The sequence below is a fragment of the Melanerpes formicivorus genome, unplaced genomic scaffold (genome assembly GCF_026170545.1).
Source record: "Melanerpes formicivorus ecotype bairdi unplaced genomic scaffold, bMelFor1.0.p_v2 SCAF_8, whole genome shotgun sequence".
NCBI classification, from domain to species: domain Eukaryota; kingdom Metazoa; phylum Chordata; class Aves; order Piciformes; family Picidae; genus Melanerpes; species Melanerpes formicivorus.
In genome coordinates this window covers 1,536,809-1,557,504 of record NW_027142360.1, presented here as the reverse complement: position 1 = coordinate 1,557,504, position 20,696 = coordinate 1,536,809, and the positions used below count along the sequence as shown (strand labels likewise).

General features: G+C 49.3%; 1 protein-coding gene across 10 annotated transcripts in view; it reads right to left on the bottom strand.

Moving 5' to 3' along the window:
- Positions 1-20,696, bottom strand: part of ERC1 (ELKS/RAB6-interacting/CAST family member 1) — a 435,845-nt gene that overhangs the window by 273,865 nt on the left and 141,284 nt on the right. For all 10 annotated transcript variants that reach the window (XM_068141805.1, XM_068141804.1, XM_068141809.1 and 7 more), the window contains one exon: positions 16,901-17,068. In XM_068141805.1, the coding sequence (XP_067997906.1) occupies positions 16,901-17,068 (168 nt within the window). The remainder of the gene's footprint in view (positions 1-16,900; positions 17,069-20,696) is intronic.

Here is a 20,696-nt window from a genome sequence, read left to right as displayed (position 1 = left end):
ATTGATTTAAAGTGAGAAATGACTCCCTCCTTGTTCTAGTGAAGATCCCCAAGTTGGCTAACGCCTTCACCAGCGCCTGTTCCAGGCACAGCTCAAACAACTCCCCCCTGCAGGGGTGGAAATAACTGGATGTCTGGTGACCAAGGCATTGGAAATGCTGAAACCTTGCAAAGCCATGTGAGGAAGACTGATGGAAGCAACCTGAAAGAGGGCACATGTGGCACACAGCCTTGCTTTCCCTGCCTCTACAATTACAGGGAGCTTTGTATTTGTCTGGTATGGCTGTGGGTGCACCAACAACACTTACTAGCTTTATCTTGCCAGAAAGACTACTCTTGATTTCTAAGGAAGCCAAGAGGCCCCAGAGTTGGCTGTTTTCCCAGATTCCTTCAAGAAACCAGGATTTGTCAATCCCACTACCTCTGAGTAATGTTCTGTCTTGCCCATCATGGAGTTATCTGGAGGCACAAGAAGGACATAATATTAAAATGACTGCTGCTGCTCCAGGGACAAAGCAAAGATTCCTTCCCTACATGACAGATTTGCTGACTTGCTGTTTCAGTTTGCTGGAGCAGTGGAGCACAGATAACACCAGAAACTGCAGTGGGGTTTGCTTGTAACTTTGCTATTGCTATCAATCTTAGGTGACAGCCCCAGGGCAATGTGTATTGCTTTAGACCCCTACACTAGGCAGCTGCAGCAGCTGAGCTACACAGCTGACATTTGTAACCTTACAGTCCTGTTTCATGTCTTGGTTTGAATGTAGCTAGCTAAAAGGAGGAGTGGATAATCAATACTTCAGGGGGGGGAAGCTCAACCAACCAACCATAGATTGCATTGGGTAGGAAGGGACCCTCAAAGGTCATCTTGTCCAACTCCCAGGCAGTCAGCAGAGACCTTATTGTGGCCTTCCAGTATCTGAAGGGGGCTACAAGAAAGCTGGGGAGGGACTTTTTAGGGTCTCAGGGAGTGATAGGACTGGGGGGAGTGGATCCAAGCTAGAGGAGGGGAGACTTAGATCAGACACTAGGAAGAAGTTCTTCCCCATGAGGGTGGTGAGAGCCTGGCACAGGTTGCCCAGGGAGCTGGTGGAAGCCTCATCCCTGGAGGTTTTTAAGGCCAGGCTGGATGTGGCTGTGAGCAACCTGCTGTAGTGTGAGGTGTCCCTGCCCATGGCAGGGGGGTTGGACCTGGCTGATCCTTGAGGGCCCTTCCAGCCCTGACAGTTCTGTGATTCTGTAAATCAGGCTGCCCAGACCCACATCAAGGCTTTGGTTGTAAAATGCCACCAATAAGTGAAACGATAAAGTAATTAACACCTAACTGATGAAGTTATCAGCCGTCTGCAACATTCAAAACCCACCCTGAGGGCAGGAGCTTACTTTTGAAATAAAGCCCTTTCCTATTAATTTTGAAGTAATTAAGTAAAGTTTTTCCACAGCAGTAAACAGAGCTAGAAACTCACCAACCAACCAAAAAAACCCCCACAGAAAACCCTCAACTGAGAAATCCAACGCTTGAGCTCCTGAAGGTAGCAGACAAAGATTCCTTCACAGCATCAGTATTAATTGAGAGAACCTTCCTTACAGTATTGGATCTCTAAATGAGAAATTGGCTTAGTATCTGTTTTGGCACACCTGAGAACACATTTGATTTTTTTCAGAAGAAAATTTCCAGACATCTGGGAATACAGCTGCATGTGCTGCATGTGCTGCATGTGCTGCATGTGCCTCAGGTCAGCCAGATGGGCTGAGGTTTTTATTGCAGGATCACAAAATGCCCCAAGCAAAAGACAGGCGATTCTCCCCCTCTGCTCAGCTCTGCTGAGACCCCACCTGGAGTACTGCCTCCAGTTCTGGAGCCCCTATTACAAGAGGGATCTGGAGGTGCTGGAAGGTGTCCAGAGAAGGGCCAGGAGGATGAGCAGAGGGCTGGAGCACCTCTCCTATGAGGACAGACTGAAAGAGTTGGGGCTGTTCAGTCTGGAGAAGAGAAGGCTCTGAGGTGACCTCATTGTGGCCTTCCAGGATCTGAAGGGGACTACAGGAAGGCTGGGGAGGGACTGCTCAGGATCTCAGGGAGTGCTAGGACTAGGGGGAATGGAATGAAGCTGGAGGCGGGGAGATTCAGGCTGGAGGTGTGGAGGAAGTCTCTAGCCCTGAGGAGAGAGACTTGGGGGTGCTGGTGGACAAAAAGCTCAACATGAGCTCTCAGTGTGCACTTGCAGCCCGCAAAGCCAATCAGATCCTGGGCTGCATCAGGAGAAGTGTGGCCAGCAGGTCGAAGGAGGTGATTCTCCCCCTCTACTCAGCCCTGGTGAGACCCCACCTGGAGTACTGTGTCCAGTTCTGGAGCCCCTATTACAAGAGGGATGTGGAGGTGCTGGAAGGTGTCCAGAGAAGGGCCAGGAGGATGAGCAGAGGGCTGGAGCACCTCTCCTATGAGGACAGACTGAAGGAGTTGGGGCTGTTCAGTCTGCAGAAGAGAAGGCTCCGAGGTGACCTAATTGTGGCCTTCCAGTATCTGAAGGGGGCTACAGGAAGGCTGGGGAAGGACTTCTCAAGATCTCAGGTAGTGACAGGACTAGGGGGAATGGAATGAAGCTGGAGGTGGGGAGATTCAGGCTAGATGTGAGGAGGAAGTTCTTCCCCGTGAGAGTGGTGAAACCCTGGAATGGGTTGTCCAGGGAGGTGGTCGAGGCCCCGTCCCTGGAGGTGTTTAAGCCCAGGCTGGATGAGGCTCTGGGCAGCTTGATCTAGTGTGGGGTGTCCCTGCCCATGGCAGGGGGGTTGGAACTAGATGATCCTTGTGGTCCCTTCCAACCTTGACTGATACTATGGTACTGTGATCCTGTGAAAAATAAAGCAGCACATTCTCCATTCACAAACTCCAAGTTATAATAGAGGCAGGCAGAACAATTGATTTGGAATCCAGGAGGTTGCTCTAAGGTAGCTGCTGCACTGGTAGCCAGAACTGTGCACCAAAAATTATTGTAACAGCATAACAGTTGTTTTGTGCCTTAGGCCTCCTTCACTACTTTAAACATCCCAGATAATTTGATGAACACTCTTCAGTTGCATGTTAGGCATCATTTCACTGCTCTGAAGCTCAGGAAAAGTGATTTTTATGCTCTTTGGACGTGGTCCTATGCAACCAACTCTGGATAGCCCTGCCTGAGCAGGAGGGTTGGATCAGATGAGCTCCAGAGATCTCTTCCACCCTCAACCGTTCTATGAAGACAATTTGCCATAAAACTATAAGCACTGAACAAAGACCAGTAAGAAGAGAAAATCCTCTGCTTCCTCTACTGATGCTCAAAAACTTCCTCCAGTGCTCTTCAGTAGCAGAAATCTGTGTACTGTCTCTGACTCCTGGCTTAATGACATAAATCATAGAACAGCTTAGGCTGGAAGAGACCTCAGAGATCACCTGATCCAACCTCCCTGCATGGGCATGGACACCTCTCAACCAGGCCCCATCCAGCCTGGCCTTGAACATCTCCGGGGAGGAGGCATCCACAGCCTCTCTGGACAATCCATTGCAGAGTCTTGCCCCCCTCATAGTGAAGATCCAATCTAAACCTATTCTCCTTCAATTGAAATCCATAAAGTAATCAAACTCTTCACTACAGTGCCCAGAATGCCCAGGAGGTAATTTATTGTTTTCAATAACTCAGTATAGGAAGTATCCAACAGACAAAATGTCACCAATTGATACGAGTGATCAAGTATTGTTTATTATACCCTAAACAAGAAGCCTGTCCCTGCAGGCTGAACTCACTGGTGAGGACCCTAACAGCACTCAGCTTGAGAGCTGTGAAATGTGTGTGCCTTAGGAAGCCAAAAGCCCTCAGGATGAGCACTGGAATACACTTCAAGCTACAAGGCATAACATAACATCAAAAATCCATTCCTTGGGTCAGTCCCTGGAGAAACACACTGTCACCTCTACCAGCACCTGTAAACTATGGACTGAAAATCCCATCTGAAGCTAAGCTGGTGGACCTTTTAGGACCCATGTCCCAAATCAGAAATAGGTATTGCTACATGGCTCAGAATCAGAATAGATCAGCTCTAGACAGGAACAATCCTCACTAGCAATACAGGCTAGGGGAGGAGGTGATAGAAAGCAGCCTTAAGGAAAAGGACTTGAGGCTACTGATGGATGAGAAGCTGGGCAGGAGCAGGCAGTGTGAGCTTGCAGCACAGAAGGCCAATGGCAGCCTGGGCTGCATCCAAAGCAGTGTGGCCAGAGATGGAGAGAGGGGATCCTGCCCTTCTGCTCTGCTGGAGTAGTGAATCAATATAGGAAGGATATGGATCTGATGGAGCAGGTCCAGAGGAGGGCCGTGAAAATGACCAGGGGGTCAGAGCACTTCTGCTACGAGGCCAGGCTGAGGGAGCTGGGGGTGTTCAGCCTGGAGAAGAGGAGGCTCCAGGGAGACTGAAGAAGGCTTCCTGAAGGCTGCAGAGAGACTGTTTGCAAAGGCCTGCAGGGACAGGACCAGGGGCAATGGCTTCAATCTAGAGCAGAGCAGATTGAGGTTGGATGTTAGGAACAAGTTCTGTACTATGAAGGTGGTGGAACACTGGAACAGGTTGCCCAGGGAGGTGGTTGGGGCTCCATCCCTGGACATAGTCAAGGTGAGGCTGGACAGGGCTCTGGGCAACCTGATCTAGTTGGGAATGTCCCTGCTGAGTGCAGAGGGGGTTGGATTGGATGAGCTTTGGAGGTCCCTTCCAACCCAGAGCATTCTGTGATTCTCTGATTCTAAGAATTCTAATGAGCTAAAGCTTATCCTGAGAGGGACAAGATGTTGCTGGCACCGAACCAGAGCTTCTGTAATAAACTCTAAGACCTCTGTAATAATCAGTCACCTTTAAAGATGTACTAGCAATGACTTGAAAAGTGGCATGAAGAAACTGAGGTATTCCTCTGCCCTAATAATATTCCTCTGCCCTTATTAGCTGCACATTCACAGGACAAAAAGAAAGACACATCATATTGTCTGAGCTGGGCTGAAATAGCTCTAAAACCTCCCCATGGATTCTCAGAGAAGGGGAAACTGAGAATGGAAGGGTGTGGATCCTATTCTCAAAGTAGTTATAACTCACTGTTAAATGAATATTAATTCTCTGTGTGTCATCATTTCCCATGTGGAAATGAAACAACTAACCTCCTTCCTGAGGGGCTGTTTAGCCTGCAGAAGACTGAGAGGGGATTTAATAAATGTTTATAAATATCTGAGGCCTGGGGGTCAAGAGGGGACAGCCTCTGCTCAGTTGCACCCTGGCACAGGGCAAGGGGCAATGGATATCAACTCTAGCACAGGAGGTTCCAGCTCAACGTGGGGAAGAACTTCTTCACTGTGAGGGTCCCAGAGCCCTGGAGCAGGCTGCCCAGAGAGGTTGTGGAGTCTCCTTCTCTGGAGCCTTTGCATCCCTGTCTGGATGTGTTCCTGTGTGACCTGTGCTGGATTCTCTGCTCCTGCTCTGGCAGGGGGGTTGGACTGGAAGATCTCCAGAGGTCCCTTCCAAGCCCCTAACATCCTCTGGTCCTGTGATCCTGTGAAACGATCTCTCAGGATAATTATGCTGACAACTACCTGAAAGGTGGTTGTAGCCAGGAAGGGGTTGGTCTCTTCTCCCAGGCAACCAGCACCAGAACAAGAGGACACAGTCTCAGGCTGCGCCAGGGGAAGTTTAGGCTGGAGGTGAGGAGAAAGTTCTTCACCAAGAGAGTCATTGGTCATTGGGATGTGCTGCCCGGGGAGGTGTGGAGTCCCTATCCCTGGAGGTGTTCAAGAGGGGATTGGATGTGGCACTTGGTGCCATGGTCTACTAGGCATGAGGTCTGTGGTGACAGGTTGGACTCGATGATCTTTGAAGTCTCTTCCAACCTTAGTGATACTGTGAGACTGTGAGTTTGAAGTCAGATGATGAAGCCTTCACACTCCTCTTTAGCACTTCCACAAGCTTTTGCTTAATGGTATTTTCACACAGATGAATAATTAAAAGCCCATTTAATTTTTCCTATTATTACTGTAACCAAAAAGAGTATCTTGACTCAAAAATCCCATCCTGTGTGGAAAGGGAATTCTGAGAGGATGTTCCTGAAAAGAGAAGGGACTGTAGCATCTCAGAGACACAGGGTAACAAATTTGACAGGACAGCTTCTAGGTATTTGTAAAAGCCACAGATTTAAACTCTGCTGTTATGTTCAGTGGTAGTCAACAAGCCCTTGCCACAGAAAGGCTTGAATGAAAGAAGAAGCAGCAGCAGTAGAGGTCTGATATTCCTGCAGGGACATGGAGGGAAAAGTCCACCAGGACTTTGGAGGTCACATCTGTCAGCTTTAATGCAGAAGCTGGTATAAGCCTCTGGAGACATCAGGTCTTTTTTTCTGGTATTTGAAATCTCTGAGCTGGGTTTGGAGCTGGTTCAGTGGCATGCCTTGAGACCCGGATCAAAAGGAGCAGAGACAGGGCTACTACTGACAGACATGCTCTTGTGTTTGCACTGCTTCTTAGGCCACAGAGTTCCTGAAGAAAAGTAGCTACTCCACCAGTCCTGGCTGAGCACATAGCTCAGCAGATCTTCCTTCCACCTCCCTTCAGAAGCTGGGCGGATGAGCAGATAAATATGATCCCAGAGCACTGTATGGCTCTCCCTCCTTAAATGTTCATGGTTCCAGTACACAGAAAGCACAGTTAAATCAGCTCACCCACAGGTGTAGCAGGGAGGAAAAAAATGATTCATTTTAGTACGAGGGCATCTGCTCACTCAATTTGTGACTGTACACATGGATCATCTTTGCTGGGACTCTCTTTGTTCTTTGCACAACCAGAGAACCACAGAATCCCAGAAAACATCCATCTGGAAGAGACCTCCAAGCTCATCCAGTCCAGCCCTCAACCCAGCACCCAAGGGTCAACACCAAACCATGTGGTGGAGTCACCATACCTGGAGGTGGCACTTGGTGCCATGGTCTAGTCATGAGGTCTGTGGTGACAGGTTGGACTTGATGAGCTTTGAGGTCTCTTCCAACCTTGGTGATTCTGTGACTACAGGGTCAACACCAAGCCATGTCCCTAAGCACCAGCTCCACACACTGCTTAAACACCTCCAGGGATGGTGACTCCAGCACTGCCCTGGGCAGACCATTCCAGTGTCTGAGAACCCTCTCTGGGAAGAAATATTTCCTAGCATCCAGCCTGGACCTCCCCTAGTACCCTGGTAGTAGATTACCAGAACTATTTAGTCACAAAGAGATATGTGGGATGAGAAAAGACATTTTGATAAAGAGAGCTGAGGACTTCTAAGGAAGGAGGAGATGTATCCTTGATAGCCATTGCCTCTGTGTGCTGTTTGGGATTAAAAGATTGCATCTTTTTTTTCCTGATCACCCCCTTTTCAGGCTTTGATTTTTGTATGCAAATGACAGATACCCAAATGCCAGCTCACTGACACAGGGTGAGATTGAAGGCTAAACATGTCCAGAGTGAGATTTTTGAGATCCAAAGCTGCTGGTGGGCAGCACTGCAATTTCAGTGTCCTTCTTACTGTGATGTACACAAAGACAACGTGTGAAAACAGAGTTCCAACGAACTGTGTTTGTACAGTGCACAGGATTCAGAGGTTTTGTGTTGGTAAATATAGAAACATTTAGAGGAAGGATTTTGATTTTGACTTCTAAGCTTTTGGCAGACCAGAGGGCATTTATTTGCTCTGGAGACAGGCAGTGTTTCTTATCCAAAGGAGCAGGGAAACCACATTTTGAGTCTTCCTGAGTCCTAGCTAAAGGAGTCAGCACAGACACAAAACACCTAAATTCAAGAATCTGTGTTCTTGCTTCACTTTCTCCCAGGTCAATTATCACACAGCCCGGAGAGAGTGGCCAAAAAATCCCTGCTGCTATGTTCAGACACCCAAACTTGCATTTTATTTGCCTGCAGCTGCATTGCACAATGAAAGGACTGTTAAGTCCCCCTCCTCAAGACAAAACATGACCTCCCTGCAAAGCACGGGGGTGATTGATTCCCGGCTTTGCTTTTGTTTGGCTTGATTTGTTGGGTTTTTGCCTTTCTGGGTACCGGTTCCTCAGCATTTGTCCCAAATGCTTGTTCTTTAAAATGCTTTGATTGCAAAGTATTGATTTCCCCCCCCCCCCCCCCTACTTCTTCTTATCCTGGCCTACAGCATGGATAGTCAGATGCAGCAAAGAGAATAATGAGGCCCAAGTTAATGATTTTCAGGATAAGATTTCCAATTCACCCAGCATGGTCTCTGTTTTAGTTTCTGACACTCTGCCCTTGCCTGGAATCTCAACCACTTAAAACGAGGTTTAATGCAAAATTCATTTTGATTGAACTGAGGGGAAAAACAAGCAAACCCCCAGCTGCCTGAGGCTCTGTGAAGCTCTATAAAGCTCAGGGTTTGTATCAAATTTTCAGACATACAACTAAACCTCATGCCTGCAGTTCCCTGATTTCCAGCACCTGGGCTGTTGGTGTTGTCTCACAGAAAGGTGCTGCTGCCAAACAGCATCGCTGCAGCAGCTTGGGACTGGAAAGATTCCAGGATTTAAAATGGGAAGCATGAGGTTTCCTCAGCAACCTGGAAAATATCCTTTGGTGCCTCCTGGCTCTCAGGAGTGATGTCAATTGTCATGTTAATTTTCCAATCTTTGTTGCTCATAATCTTCTTCTGAGTCTTTTATTTGATTTCTGGGCGGTGGCAAACCTTCACCACCTTCCTCAGCTGGATTCCAGGCTGACCAGCAAGGACACTTTCTAGTTCACCACCTTTAATCAATGCAACAGTGATGTCAATAGGTCATAAGCCAAACTGTGCAGCAGCCTGTGTCACTGAACCCAGAGACCCACTAGTAAAGGGTGCATTTTAAACCACTTTTGCTTTGTTTCAATGGCAGAAACTTTGCTTAGGTCAGTTTTGGGCACCACACCTCCCTGGCCCTGCTGGCTCTGCTTCTCTTGCTGCAGCCCAGGCTCTGCTTGGCTCTCTGGGCTGCAAGTGCTCACTGCTGGCTCCTGTTGAGCTTCTCCTCCCCCAGCACCCCCAAGGCCTTTTCTTCAGGGCTGCTCTCAAGCCAGTCCCTGCCCAGCCTATATCAGTGCCTGGGGTTGCCTCCACCCAGCTGCAGGACCCTGCCCTTCGTCTTGTTGAACCTCATGAGGTTGTTGTGTGCTCACCTCTCCAGCCTGTCAGGGTCCCTTCTCTCCAGTGTGTCTGCTGCACCACACAGCTTGGTGTCATCAGCAAACTTGCTGAGGGAGCCTCAGTGCCACTGTCCATGATGCCAACAAAGATGTTAAACCAGACTGGTCCCAGTACGGACCCCTGAGGGACTCCACTTGTCCCTGGCCTCCACTTGGACATGGACCATTGACAGCCACCCTTTGGGTGCAGCCATCAAACCAGTTCTTTATCCACTGAATGCTCTATCCATGGAACCCATCATGCACCAGCTTGGAGTCCAGGATGTGGTGTGGGACAATGTCGAAGGCTTTGCTCAGGTCTTGAAGATCTCCAGGGACAGCAACTCCAACACCTCCCTGGGCAGCCCATTCCAATGGGCAATCTCTCTCTCTGTGAAGAACTTCTTCCTAATATCCAGCCTGAACCTCCCCTGGCACAGCCTCAGACTGTGTCCTCTCTTTCTGTTGCTGGTTGCCTGGGAGAACAGACTAACCTCCCTTCAGGTAGTTGTAGACAGCAGTGAGGTCTCCCCCGAGCCTCCTCCTCTCCAGGCTAAACGGCCTCAGCTCCCTCAGCCTCTCCTCACAGGGCTGTGCTCCAGGCCCCTCACCAGTTTCAGTGCCCTTCTCTGGACATGTTCCAGTACCTCAACATCTCTCTTCAATTACAGGGCCCAGAGCTGGACACAGTGAGTATATGCTCGCAAAAGTGGGTGTATGCTAAAGGAAGAGTACTGGGTAAAAGCTCATCAAAAAGTATCTACTAATCCAGTTCTTAATTTGATTAAATTCCTTCAACAGGCCAACACCTGTACTCCATGCTTGTTCAGAAGTGCAAGCAGCAGTTCACAGAATCACAGAGGCTGGAACAGCCCAGCCTATGTCCCAACCCCACCACACCAACCAGACCATGGCACTGAGTGCCACATCCAGTCTGGCCTTAAACACCTCCAGGGACAGCGACTCCACCACCTCCCTGGGCAGTCCATTCCAGGCTCTAATTCCCCTTCCCATCAGCAAGGGCTTCCTAACATCCAACCTAAACCTCCCCTGGCACAGCTTCAGGCCATGCCCTCTCCTCTTGGCACAAGCTGCCTGGGAGCAGAGCCTGACCCCCACCTGACTACAGCTTCCCTTCAGGTACTTGAGTGTGAGAAGGTCCCCCCTGAGCCTCCTCTCCTCCAGGCTGAACACCCCCAGCTCCCTCAGCCTCTCCTCAGCAGCCTTTCCCTCCAGTCCCTTCCCCAGGCTGGTTGCTCTCCTCTGGACCTGCTCCAGCACCTCAAGATCTTCCCTGCAGTGAGGGCCCAGAGCTGCAGACAGTGCTGGAGGTGAGGCCTCAGCAGTGCTGAGCACAGGGGCAGAATTCCATCCCTAGTGCTGCTGGCCACACTATTCCTGACCCAAGCCAAGCTGCCATTGGCCTTCCCTGCCAAATGGGTACATGAACACAAAGTCAGTCCTCCACAGTTTTAGAATTGAAGTCTTTACCTGAGTGTATTAATTGGTTCACCACAGCTGGAATCTAAGACTAGGTTTAGGATTTTCTATAAATGTGGCTTTGCATTTTCTTGTCCTCTTCAGCATTTTTCCACAGAAGAAGCAGAACTTTAGAAAAAAGAACTTGAGAAAAGACAGGTTTGGAACAGGTTGCCCAAGGGGGTGGTTTGGGCCTCATCCCTGAAGAGGGATCACAGAATCACAGAATTGTCAGGGCTAGAAGAGACCTCAAGGATCATTCCCTGCCATGCCCGGGGACACCTCACACTACAGCAGGTTGCTCAGAGCCACATCCAGCCTGGCTGCAAAAAACCTCCCAGAATGAGGCTCTCACCACCTCCCTGGGCAACCTGTGCCAGGCTCTCACCACCCTCATGGGGAAGAACTTCTTCCTAACATCTGATATAAATCTTTCCTCTTCTAGCTTGGATCCATTCCCCCCAGTCCTGTCACTCCCTGACACCCTCAAAAGTCCCTCCCCAGCTCTCTTGTAGCCCCCTTCAGATACTGGAAGGCCACAAGAAGGTCTCCTCAGAGCCTTCTAGGCTATGCTAAAAATAGAAAGACATTTCCTAGTGCATGACCAGCCTCCTATGAAAGCACTGTTAGCTGGATGATCCATTAAAATGCTCTAGGTTTCTGAGTTATAGAAAGGGAAAGTGATCTTTTAGTATAACACCACCACAATTTAGCGGCTCATGTGAAAGGAAATGCATCCAACACCTTCTGTAATGACATAAATCACAGAATCATAGAACAGCTTAGGCTGGAAGAGGCCTCAGAGATCATCCCATGGGCAGGGACACCTCTCAACCAGCCCAGGTTACTTGAGGGCCCATCCAGCCTGGCCTTGAACACCTCCAGGGAGAAGGCATCCACAGCCTCGCTGGACAATCCATTCCGGAGTCTGGCCAGCCTCATAGTGAAGAATTTCTTCCTAACATCCAATCTAAACCTGTGCTCCTTCAGTTGAAATTGTAAGACAAGTGAAGAAGAGAACCCTTTAGCACTGTCTATATATGAACCAGTGACCGATCATTCTCAATGTGCTGCTCTTCCTCCCTGGGGGTGCTCAAGGACGGGCTGCACGAGGCCTTGAGCAGCTGAAGCGAGTGGAGAGGTGTCCCTGGGCATGGTGGGGAGGGTGGGGCAGATGGGCTCTGAGGGCCCTCCCAACCTAAGCCCTGCTCTGATTCTACCCAAACGTGTGTCTGTCTGTCTGTCTGTCTGTGTCTGTCTGTCTGTGTGTGTGTCTGTGTGTATATGTGTATGTGTGTCTGTGTGTGTCTGTCTGTGTGTGTCTGTCTGTGTGTCTGTGTGTATATGTGTATGTGTGTGTGTCTGTGTGTGTCTGTGTGTGTCTGTGTGTCTGTCTGTGTGTATATGTGTCTGTGTGTGTCTGTGTGTGTCTCTGTGTATATGTGTATGTGTGTGCCTGTGTGTCTGTCTGTGTGTGTCTGTCTGTGTGTCTGTCTGTGTGTATATGTGTATGTGTGTGTCTGTGTGTGTGTCTGTCTGTGTGTCTGTCTGTCTGTCTGTGTGTATATGTGTATGTGTGTGTGTGTCTGTGTGTGTCTGTCTGTGTGTCTGTGTGTATATGTGTATGTGTGTGTGTCTGTGTGTGTCTGTGTGTCTGTCTGTCTGTCTGTCTGTGTGTATATGTGTATGTGTGTGTGTGTCTGTGTGTGTCTGTCTGTGTGTCTGTGTGTATATGTGTATGTGTGTGTGTCTGTGTGTGTCTGTGTGTGTCTGTGTGTCTGTCTGTGTGTATATGTGTCTGTGTGTGTCTGTGTGTGTCTCTGTGTATATGTGTATGTGTGTGCCTGTGTGTCTGTCTGTGTGTGTCTGTCTGTGTGTCTGTCTGTGTGTATATGTGTATGTGTGTGTCTGTGTGTGTGTCTGTCTGTGTGTGTCTCTGTGTATATGTGTATGTGTGTGTGTCTGTGTGTCTGTGTGTGTGTGTCTCTGTGTATATGTGTATGTGTGTGTCTGTCTTTCTGTGTGTCTGTCTGTGTGTCTCTGTGTGTCTGTGTATATGTGTATGTGTGTGTCTGTGTGTGTGTCTGAGTATGTGTGTGTGTCTCTGTGTGTATGTCTGTCTGTGTCTGAGTGGATCAAAGAAGAAAAGGTGGAAAACCAGCACAAGAGCAAATGGAGGCAAAACCTCCTCACTGAGCCTGAGCACGCACACAGAGGCACAACTCCCCACTTCCTGGTCAAGCACGCAGTTGGGATGTCAGGCAATGCACTGGGATGAAAGTGCAGGACAAACAGCAGAAATCTCTACGTGTCAAGAGATAAGCAGTCAAAAAATGAGCCCATGAAGACTGGGAGCTGGGGCTCTGCTCTAGGTTATTAATGACTAACTTATGGCCAATCTCCATGCCTGGACTTCCCTTCCTACATGACATTCCCTGTAGCAGAACTGAGCGTGCCCTAAATCCTTCTGCTGCAGAGGTGGACTCTAGAAGAGCAGGCACTGGCCTGCTGCCAGAAATTGATTAACACTGAACTACTAAAGTCAGAAGAATTCCATGCCATTGCTGAAAGGTCCTGAAAAAGCCAAAGCACACATCTGTAGCCTAATACATCAATGACAAGCTCCAAAAGCAGCCTCTCTAAAGGTACAGGGGGAAATCATTCTGTGAACTAAAATTCCCTGTGATATGTGCATTCCTCTCTTTACCACATGCAGCAGCAACTTGGGGGATATATTGTGTGCAATTTACAACAGTGCTCCTTGGGAAACCTCTAAGCTCTGTGACAGAGTCTCCTTCTCTTACCCAGACCTCCCCCAGTACACTGATAAGAGCTGTATTTTCCCATCCAGAATGATCTGCAGGGTAGTCTGAGCTCTGATGATCCTGTTCTGGCAGCCCCCAAGAAACATTAAGCATGACAAAGCAGCATTTCTAAGGAAAGTTATACAAAGCTCTTATGGAGGAATCATTCAAATTGCTTCTACTGCTACAGCCTCTGCTTCATTTAGTCACACAGTGAAGTCAGTCACCCAGGGCCCTGTGCTTCAGCCAGAGCGTCTTTGTGAAGGTGGTGCCTGTGCAAGGATTAATTTTTTAGCTTGTGTGCCCTTCTATGAATACTTCAGGCACTGTGAAGAGTGAAAAGGAAGCAGAAGCAGCACAGGCAACCACTGAAAGGTCACACCTTCAGCTGCAGCCCCTGTTCTGAGAGCAGCTGCTGGACACATGCAGAGTGCAGGATTCCTTAGCTGACCGATTCCTTAGCTGCCTAGAGCAAAACAATCACCTTCCATGGGTGCCAAGAACAACAGCCTCACCTTGGCACCCTTGGATTGGCACATGCTGCAGAAGCCACCTCCTTGACATGCTGGCATCTCTCACTGGGAAAAGGTTTTATCTTATCACAGTATCACAGTATATCACAGTACAACTAAGGTTGGAAGAGACCTCAAAGATCATCAAGTCCAACCTGGCACCACAGACCTCATGACTAGACCATGGCACCAAGTGCCACATCCAATCCCCTCTTGAACACCTCCAGGGATGGGGACTCCACCACCTCCCTGGGCAGCACATTCCAGTGGCCAATGACTCTCTCAGTGAAGAACTTTCTCCTCACCTCGAGTCGAAACTTCCCCTGGCACAGCTTGAGACTGCGTCCTCTTGTTCTGGTGCTGGATGCCTGGGAGAAGAGACCAACCCCTTCCTGGCTACAACCACCTTTCAGGATGCCATTGGCCTTCTTGGCCACCTGGGCACACTGCTGGCTCATGTTTAGGTGGCTGTCAATCAGCACCCCCAGGTCCCTCTTTCTTTGGGAGCTCTCCAGCCACTGTGACCCCAGTAATAGATGTGGTTGGATGTTACTGGTTAGGTGATTGATAACAAAGAGTTTAAAAACAGCCAGACTGAGCAAAGGTCATTTTGGTTAGGGCTGCTAGGGACTTCTGCTTCTGTTAGCTACTTCTGGCTATGGCTTCAGTGCAGGGATGCTGCTAGGGACATGTTCAGGACTGCTGTTAGCTGCTTTGTCTGTTAAGGGCTTCCAGGACCTCTTCTGTAAGGGGGACTCTGAGACTGTAATGCTGGGGATTCTGCAACACAGCAGTAAAGGACTTCTGGGAGGACTTCTGAGGTTTTCTGCTCTCTGCATTTCAGGAATCTCATTGCTATACAGCAACAGGCTTCATGCCTTCATTTGTCACCCAGTGGCACCTCATTAGAAGTGGTCTACAGCTACATTTAGCTACCCCAGACCAGGGGAGCAACAAACTTCTGCTTTAAATTCTGTCTGTTTTTAAATTCAAAACCCCAAAGGGAAAGAGATTCATCATTCACTGCTGTGAGGGTTCAAAGCACGGTGGCACACACTTGTAGTCCGAGCTGCTCGGGAGGCTGAGCCTGCAGCATCCCTTAGGCCCAGCGGTTCTGGGCTGCAGTGCCCAGCAGGCACCCAGGCTATGGCTGGCATCAACATCACAGCATCACAGTACATTAGAGGTTGGAAGGGACCTCCAGAGACCATCCAGTCCAACCCCCCTGCCAGAGCAGCATCACCCAGGGCAGTCCACACAGGAATTAATGCATCCAGGTGGGTTTGGAAAGTCTCCAGAGGAGACTCCACAACCTCTCTGGGCAGCCTGCTCCAGGGCTCTGGCACCCTCACAACAAAGAAGTTTCTCCTCATGTTGAGCTGAAACCTTCTCTCTTCAAGTTTGTATCCATTGGTCCTTGTCTCATTGCTGTGCACCACCCAGAAGAGCTTGGCCCCCTCCACTTGACACCCACCCCTCAGCTATTGATAGACATTGATCAGATCCCCTCTCAGCCTTCTCTTCTCCAGACTAAACAGCCCCAGGGCTCTCAGCCTCTCTTCACAGGGGAGATGCTCAAGTCCCCTAAGCATCCTTGTGGCTCTCTGTTGGACTCTCTCCAGCAGGACTCTGTCTCTCTTGAACTGGGGAGCTCAGAACTGGACACAGGATTGCAGGTGTGGTGTCTGCAGGGCAGAGCAGAGGGGGTGAAGAACCTCCCCAGCCGTGCTGGCCACACTTTTCTTGCTGCACCCCAGGATCCCATTGTCTCTCTTGGCCACAAGGGCACATTGCTGTCCCATGCAGAACCTGCTGTCCACCAGCACTCCAAGGTCTTTCTCCATGGACCTGCTTTCCAGCAGGGCAGCCCATAACCTGTCCTGGTGCCTTCTGTTAGCCCTCCCCAGATGAAGGACCCTGTATTTGTCCTTGTTGAACTTCATGAAGTTTGCCTGCACCCAGCTTTCCTGTCCAGATCTCCCTGGATGGCAGCACAGCCTGACAGGCGCCAGCCACCTCCCGTAGTTTTGTGACATCTGCAACCTTCCTGAGGGTACTCTCCATCCCCTCAGCCAGCTCACTGGTGAAGGCAGTGAGCAACACTGGACCCAGTACCAGCCCCTGGGATATGGTGAGCCCCAGGGAGCTGGGGCACACCAGGGTGACTAAGGAGGGGGTGGATCATTATGGTTCCAAGCTGGAACTTTAGCTGCAAAATGAGAGTAGAGATTTTCCATAGACTTAAAGGTAAATAAAATTAGGGGCTGGCTACAGGATAATCTAGGTCTACCTAACCCCATCCATTTGCTGGATAGCTTAGACTTGGTTGCACAGATGGTTCTTGCTTCTTTCTTCTCTGTTGCTTCTGCTTGCAACTTCTCTCTCCCTCCATGGCCTTGCTGGGGTAATATCTGTTTGGACTACTGTGTGTGAGGCACCAGGGAGAAGGTTGTTAGGGGAGGAGGAGGTTGCTAGGGGAGAAGAAGGTTGCTAACAGCCTCCCTGGGTAGCCCAGTGGGGTGGTACTGAGTGTTGAGCTGTAAATATGTGTAAATGTATTTTGTGTATGTCTTATCAGCTTATGTAACTTCAGATTGAGTCCATTTTCAGAACTGTAACTTCATTTCACTTCCAAATCTTGTCTGAGCTCGTCTGGTGAATTATTCTGGAGATAACTCTCAATCCTGGGGGTGAATCTCCATCTGCTGGGGGTGGGGAGGCAGATCCTAACCCCACAACAACTATCTTCCAACTCCATGAATGGGCTACATCACTAACCTCCAGAACGCAAACTCTAGACCAGACCTTTGGGACTTAGACTTTTTGACAGAGAGAGCAATGGAGATGCATCGGAGGCGTGGCTCTGACACAGGCCTCTGCAGTCTTACCTTCTTCTGGAGAACATTCACTTTGCGCTCCTTCACCTCTAGCATATCCTTGAGGTCATGGATCTCTCCTGCTTGAGTCCCCTTCTCCTCTGCCATCTCCTGAATCTGCTTCGTCTTCTTATTCAGCATGGTCTCCTTCTCCTCCAGACGCAATCGCAGCGCATCCACCTGGATGGGGAGGTGCAGAAAGAGAGCTTCCTGAGCACGGACGGAGGGAACGCTTAGCACTTAACTGTACTGACACAAGGGAGGGGGAGCTGTCAAACTACAAACAGACTGACAAAATAACATCCCTGACTTTAAACCCTACATACATACACAGTTATGGGGGGAGACTAAGCAGGAGAAATACTGAAATGTTTTATCCCCAGATTCTACAAGCCTGAGGCTCAAATCATACTTCTGACATGGAATCATAGAATCATAGAATCAACAAGGTTGAAAAGGACCTCAAAGATCATCAAGTCCAACCTGGCACCACAGACCTCATGCCTACTAGACTATGGCACCAAGTGCCACATCCAATCCCCCCTTGAACACTTCCAGGGATGGGGACTCTACCGCCTCCCTGGGCAGCACATCCCAACGGCTAACAGTGAAGAACTTTCTCCTCACCTCCAGCCTAAACTTCCCCTGGCACAGCTTGAGACTGTGTCCTCCTGTTCTGGTGCTGGATGCCTGGGAGAAGAGACCAACCCCTTCCTGGCTCCAGCCTCCCTTCAGGTAGTTGTAGAGGGCAATGAGGTCACCCCTGAGCCTCCTCTTCTCCAGGCTAAACAACCCCAGCTCCCTCAGCCTCTCCTCACAGGGCTGTGCTCAAGGCTCTCCCCAGCCTCATGCCCTTCTCTGGACACCCTCAAGTCTCTCAATGTCCTTCTTAAACTGAGGAGCCCAGAACTGGACACAGGACTCAAAGTGTGGCCTAACCAGTGCAGAGTACAGGGGCACAATGACTTCCCTGCTCCTGCTGGCCACACTACTCTTGATGCAGGCCAGGATGCCATTGGCCTTCTTGGCCACCTGGGCACACTGCTGGCTCATCATTCAGTGTTGTAAGATACAAATCTCTAATTTCTTTCTTCAAAGCAGAAGCCAACACAATGTTGCAGTGTTGAGAAATTCTCTCAAATGAAGGAAAACTGAGCCCTTTACTTGAACACTGCTGATGTTCACAGATTTAAATACTGACTGCTAGTAACAGACTTTACAGTCTACTCCCTGCTGCTGAGACCACACCAGAAGTACTGCGTCCAGTTCTGGAACCCCCAGTACAAGAAAGATTTGGAGGTGTCCAGAGAAGGGCCACAAGGGTGAGCAGAGGGCTGGAGCTCCTCTCCCATAAGGACAGGCTGAGAGAGTTGGGGTCATTCAGTCTGGAGAAGAGAAGGCTCCCAGGAGACCTTCTTGTGGCCTTCCAGTATCTGAAGGGGGCTACAAGAAAGCTGGGGAGGGACTTTTTAGTGTGCCAGGGAGTGACAGGACTGTGGGGAATGGGGCAGAAATAGAAATGGGGAGATTCAGATTGGATGTCAGGAAGAAATTCTTCCCCATGAGGGTGGTGAGAGCCTGGCACAGGCTGCCCAGGGAGGTGGTGGAAGCCTCATCCCTGGAGGTTTTTAGGGCCAGGCTGGAAGTGGCTGTGAGCAACCTGCTGTAGTGTGAGGTGTCCCTGGCCACTGCAGGGGGTTGGAACTGGATGAGCCTTAAGGTCTCTTCCAGCCCTGAGAATTCAACTGAGGCTGGAGGTAATGAAAAGAGAGGTCCTTGTGGCACTGCTACTTAAAGCATGGAAAGAGGGCTACCTTAGGACAGCTAAGAACATTTTGCCTTGACTAACACCACCAGAGCTTAAATGCAATGTGTTTGCAGCAGGCTGCAGTGTTCAATCAAAGATAAAATGGAACAAGTGACACAGTACAGGCTGTTGTGGTGCAATGTGGACAAATAAACACATTCAGGGCTCCCATGCCCTCAATGCATTTAGAAAGATTCTGGGAGTTTTACGGTGTCCTCACACTTCCAAACTGCCTGTTGAGAAGCTTTTCCTCTTCCTTCTGGATTTCTCTTGCACAAATGAAACACAGACCTCAGAGGACAAAAGAAACGGGGGAAGGAATCAGCTATCGAATATAAATTTGATGAGAAGAATAAGGTCAGCACAGAGCACAGACTAATCTCAAAGGCCATTGTGGAATAGGAAACCCAACACCACCAAGCTGCTCAAGATACCCAAAGAAAGCCACTGACCCCTATCCACTCAGCATTCAGCCAGAGCTCAAATCTGCCAGCTTGGCTGCTAATCTTATTTGACAGTATCAGATTTGGTTTCTGTTAGCTGAATCCATTACAGGACATCAGCCACAGAGTAAACAGGGTGATCAATGAATTTCTTGGTCCTTCTGCACAGCAGAGGCTAGCAGAGACATGAAGTGAAAGGATGTCTTGGACAACTCCAGCCAGGGAAAGAACTGAGGTAGTCCCTGTGCTTACGGCGTTCAGAGCAGGATTTAAATTTAATGTGGTGTTACAATTCCACTTGATTTTGATTTGCTAGTGGAAAAATTGCCTGTAAGGCTCTGCAGTATGTTGTGTCCACAAAATCCTTTGCTGTTTGGTCTGATGCCTTTTTACAGAGAGCGATAAGCCCTTGCCAGTGAGCAAAAGCACTGCCCTGCTCTTCCCGCCAGCATGGCCATCCCGCTGCCACCTCGGGGTCTGGAGCCCGAGCCACTTACACAGACCCCAGGGACATCACATTCCTGACCTCTCACCCAGCAAGTGGGGCACAGAGGATGCGTTGCAGTGGTGTCAGAGCACCAGGCAGCACACAAATGTGATTTACAGGACAGTTAGTGTTTGTAAGGAGAAGCTGAGCAGGTGGATGTGTTCTCTGTGGAAAGCTGCAGTTTGATAGCCCGGGGAGGCATGCTCCTCTCTGGATACCTCTAATGTTAAAGCTAAGAGTCTCTTCTATTAATTCTTGAAGGGAAACTGTAAATCTCCCTCATAAGAAACTCCAAACACTCTCAAGAGTTGTGTTGCAAAGTATTTGAGGGAGTCCAGGCACCCAGGGCCCGGTACTGAAAGAGACCATCTGCAAACAGAAATTTATCCGCAGAATGCTTCCCGCTCTCTGATTGATTATTCCCTTTGAAGTCTGGATGAGCTTCCCATTCGGGATAAATTGCATTCCTGGGGTTATTTGTGTGAGGTCCCTCCCCAGGAAACCGCAGAAAACCTTTTCAGGAGTCTTTTCAAAGGCTGGCAGGACACACAATCATCACCTTAGCACTATTCCTGGCAGAACACTGCCCCTGTTTATTCATGTCAGCTCAGTTTATGTATGGCATCCTCCCACAGTGACAAGAATGGAGGCCTGGGGGAGTCAGCTGATGCCAACTTCAACAAAGTCAGCTTAAGATTTCCTCTGCACACGGAAACGACCAGGCAAAAAGCTGCTGAGGTGCTGATGGCCCTTTTCCTGCCTGCTCTCTCTTGGATGGATATCTTGTGACCTTCTATCACTGTCCTGCAACTATATCGTATAAACAATACAAAATATTTGTTTTCCTGATGGCATAGTCTAAAAGACTTAAAAGCTCTGCTCACTGACTGGCTTTGAATGCAGTGGCAGTCCACAAAACTCTGTTCTCTATTTAGGACACTGTTCTCTTTCTTATTAAAGCTGATTCTTCACCTCCTTATACAAGTTACAGCAACATCCAGCAGGGTCTGTGGAAGAGAGTGACCTGTTTATGAACATACAGCACCTGGGTACCTGGACAACTCCATCAGA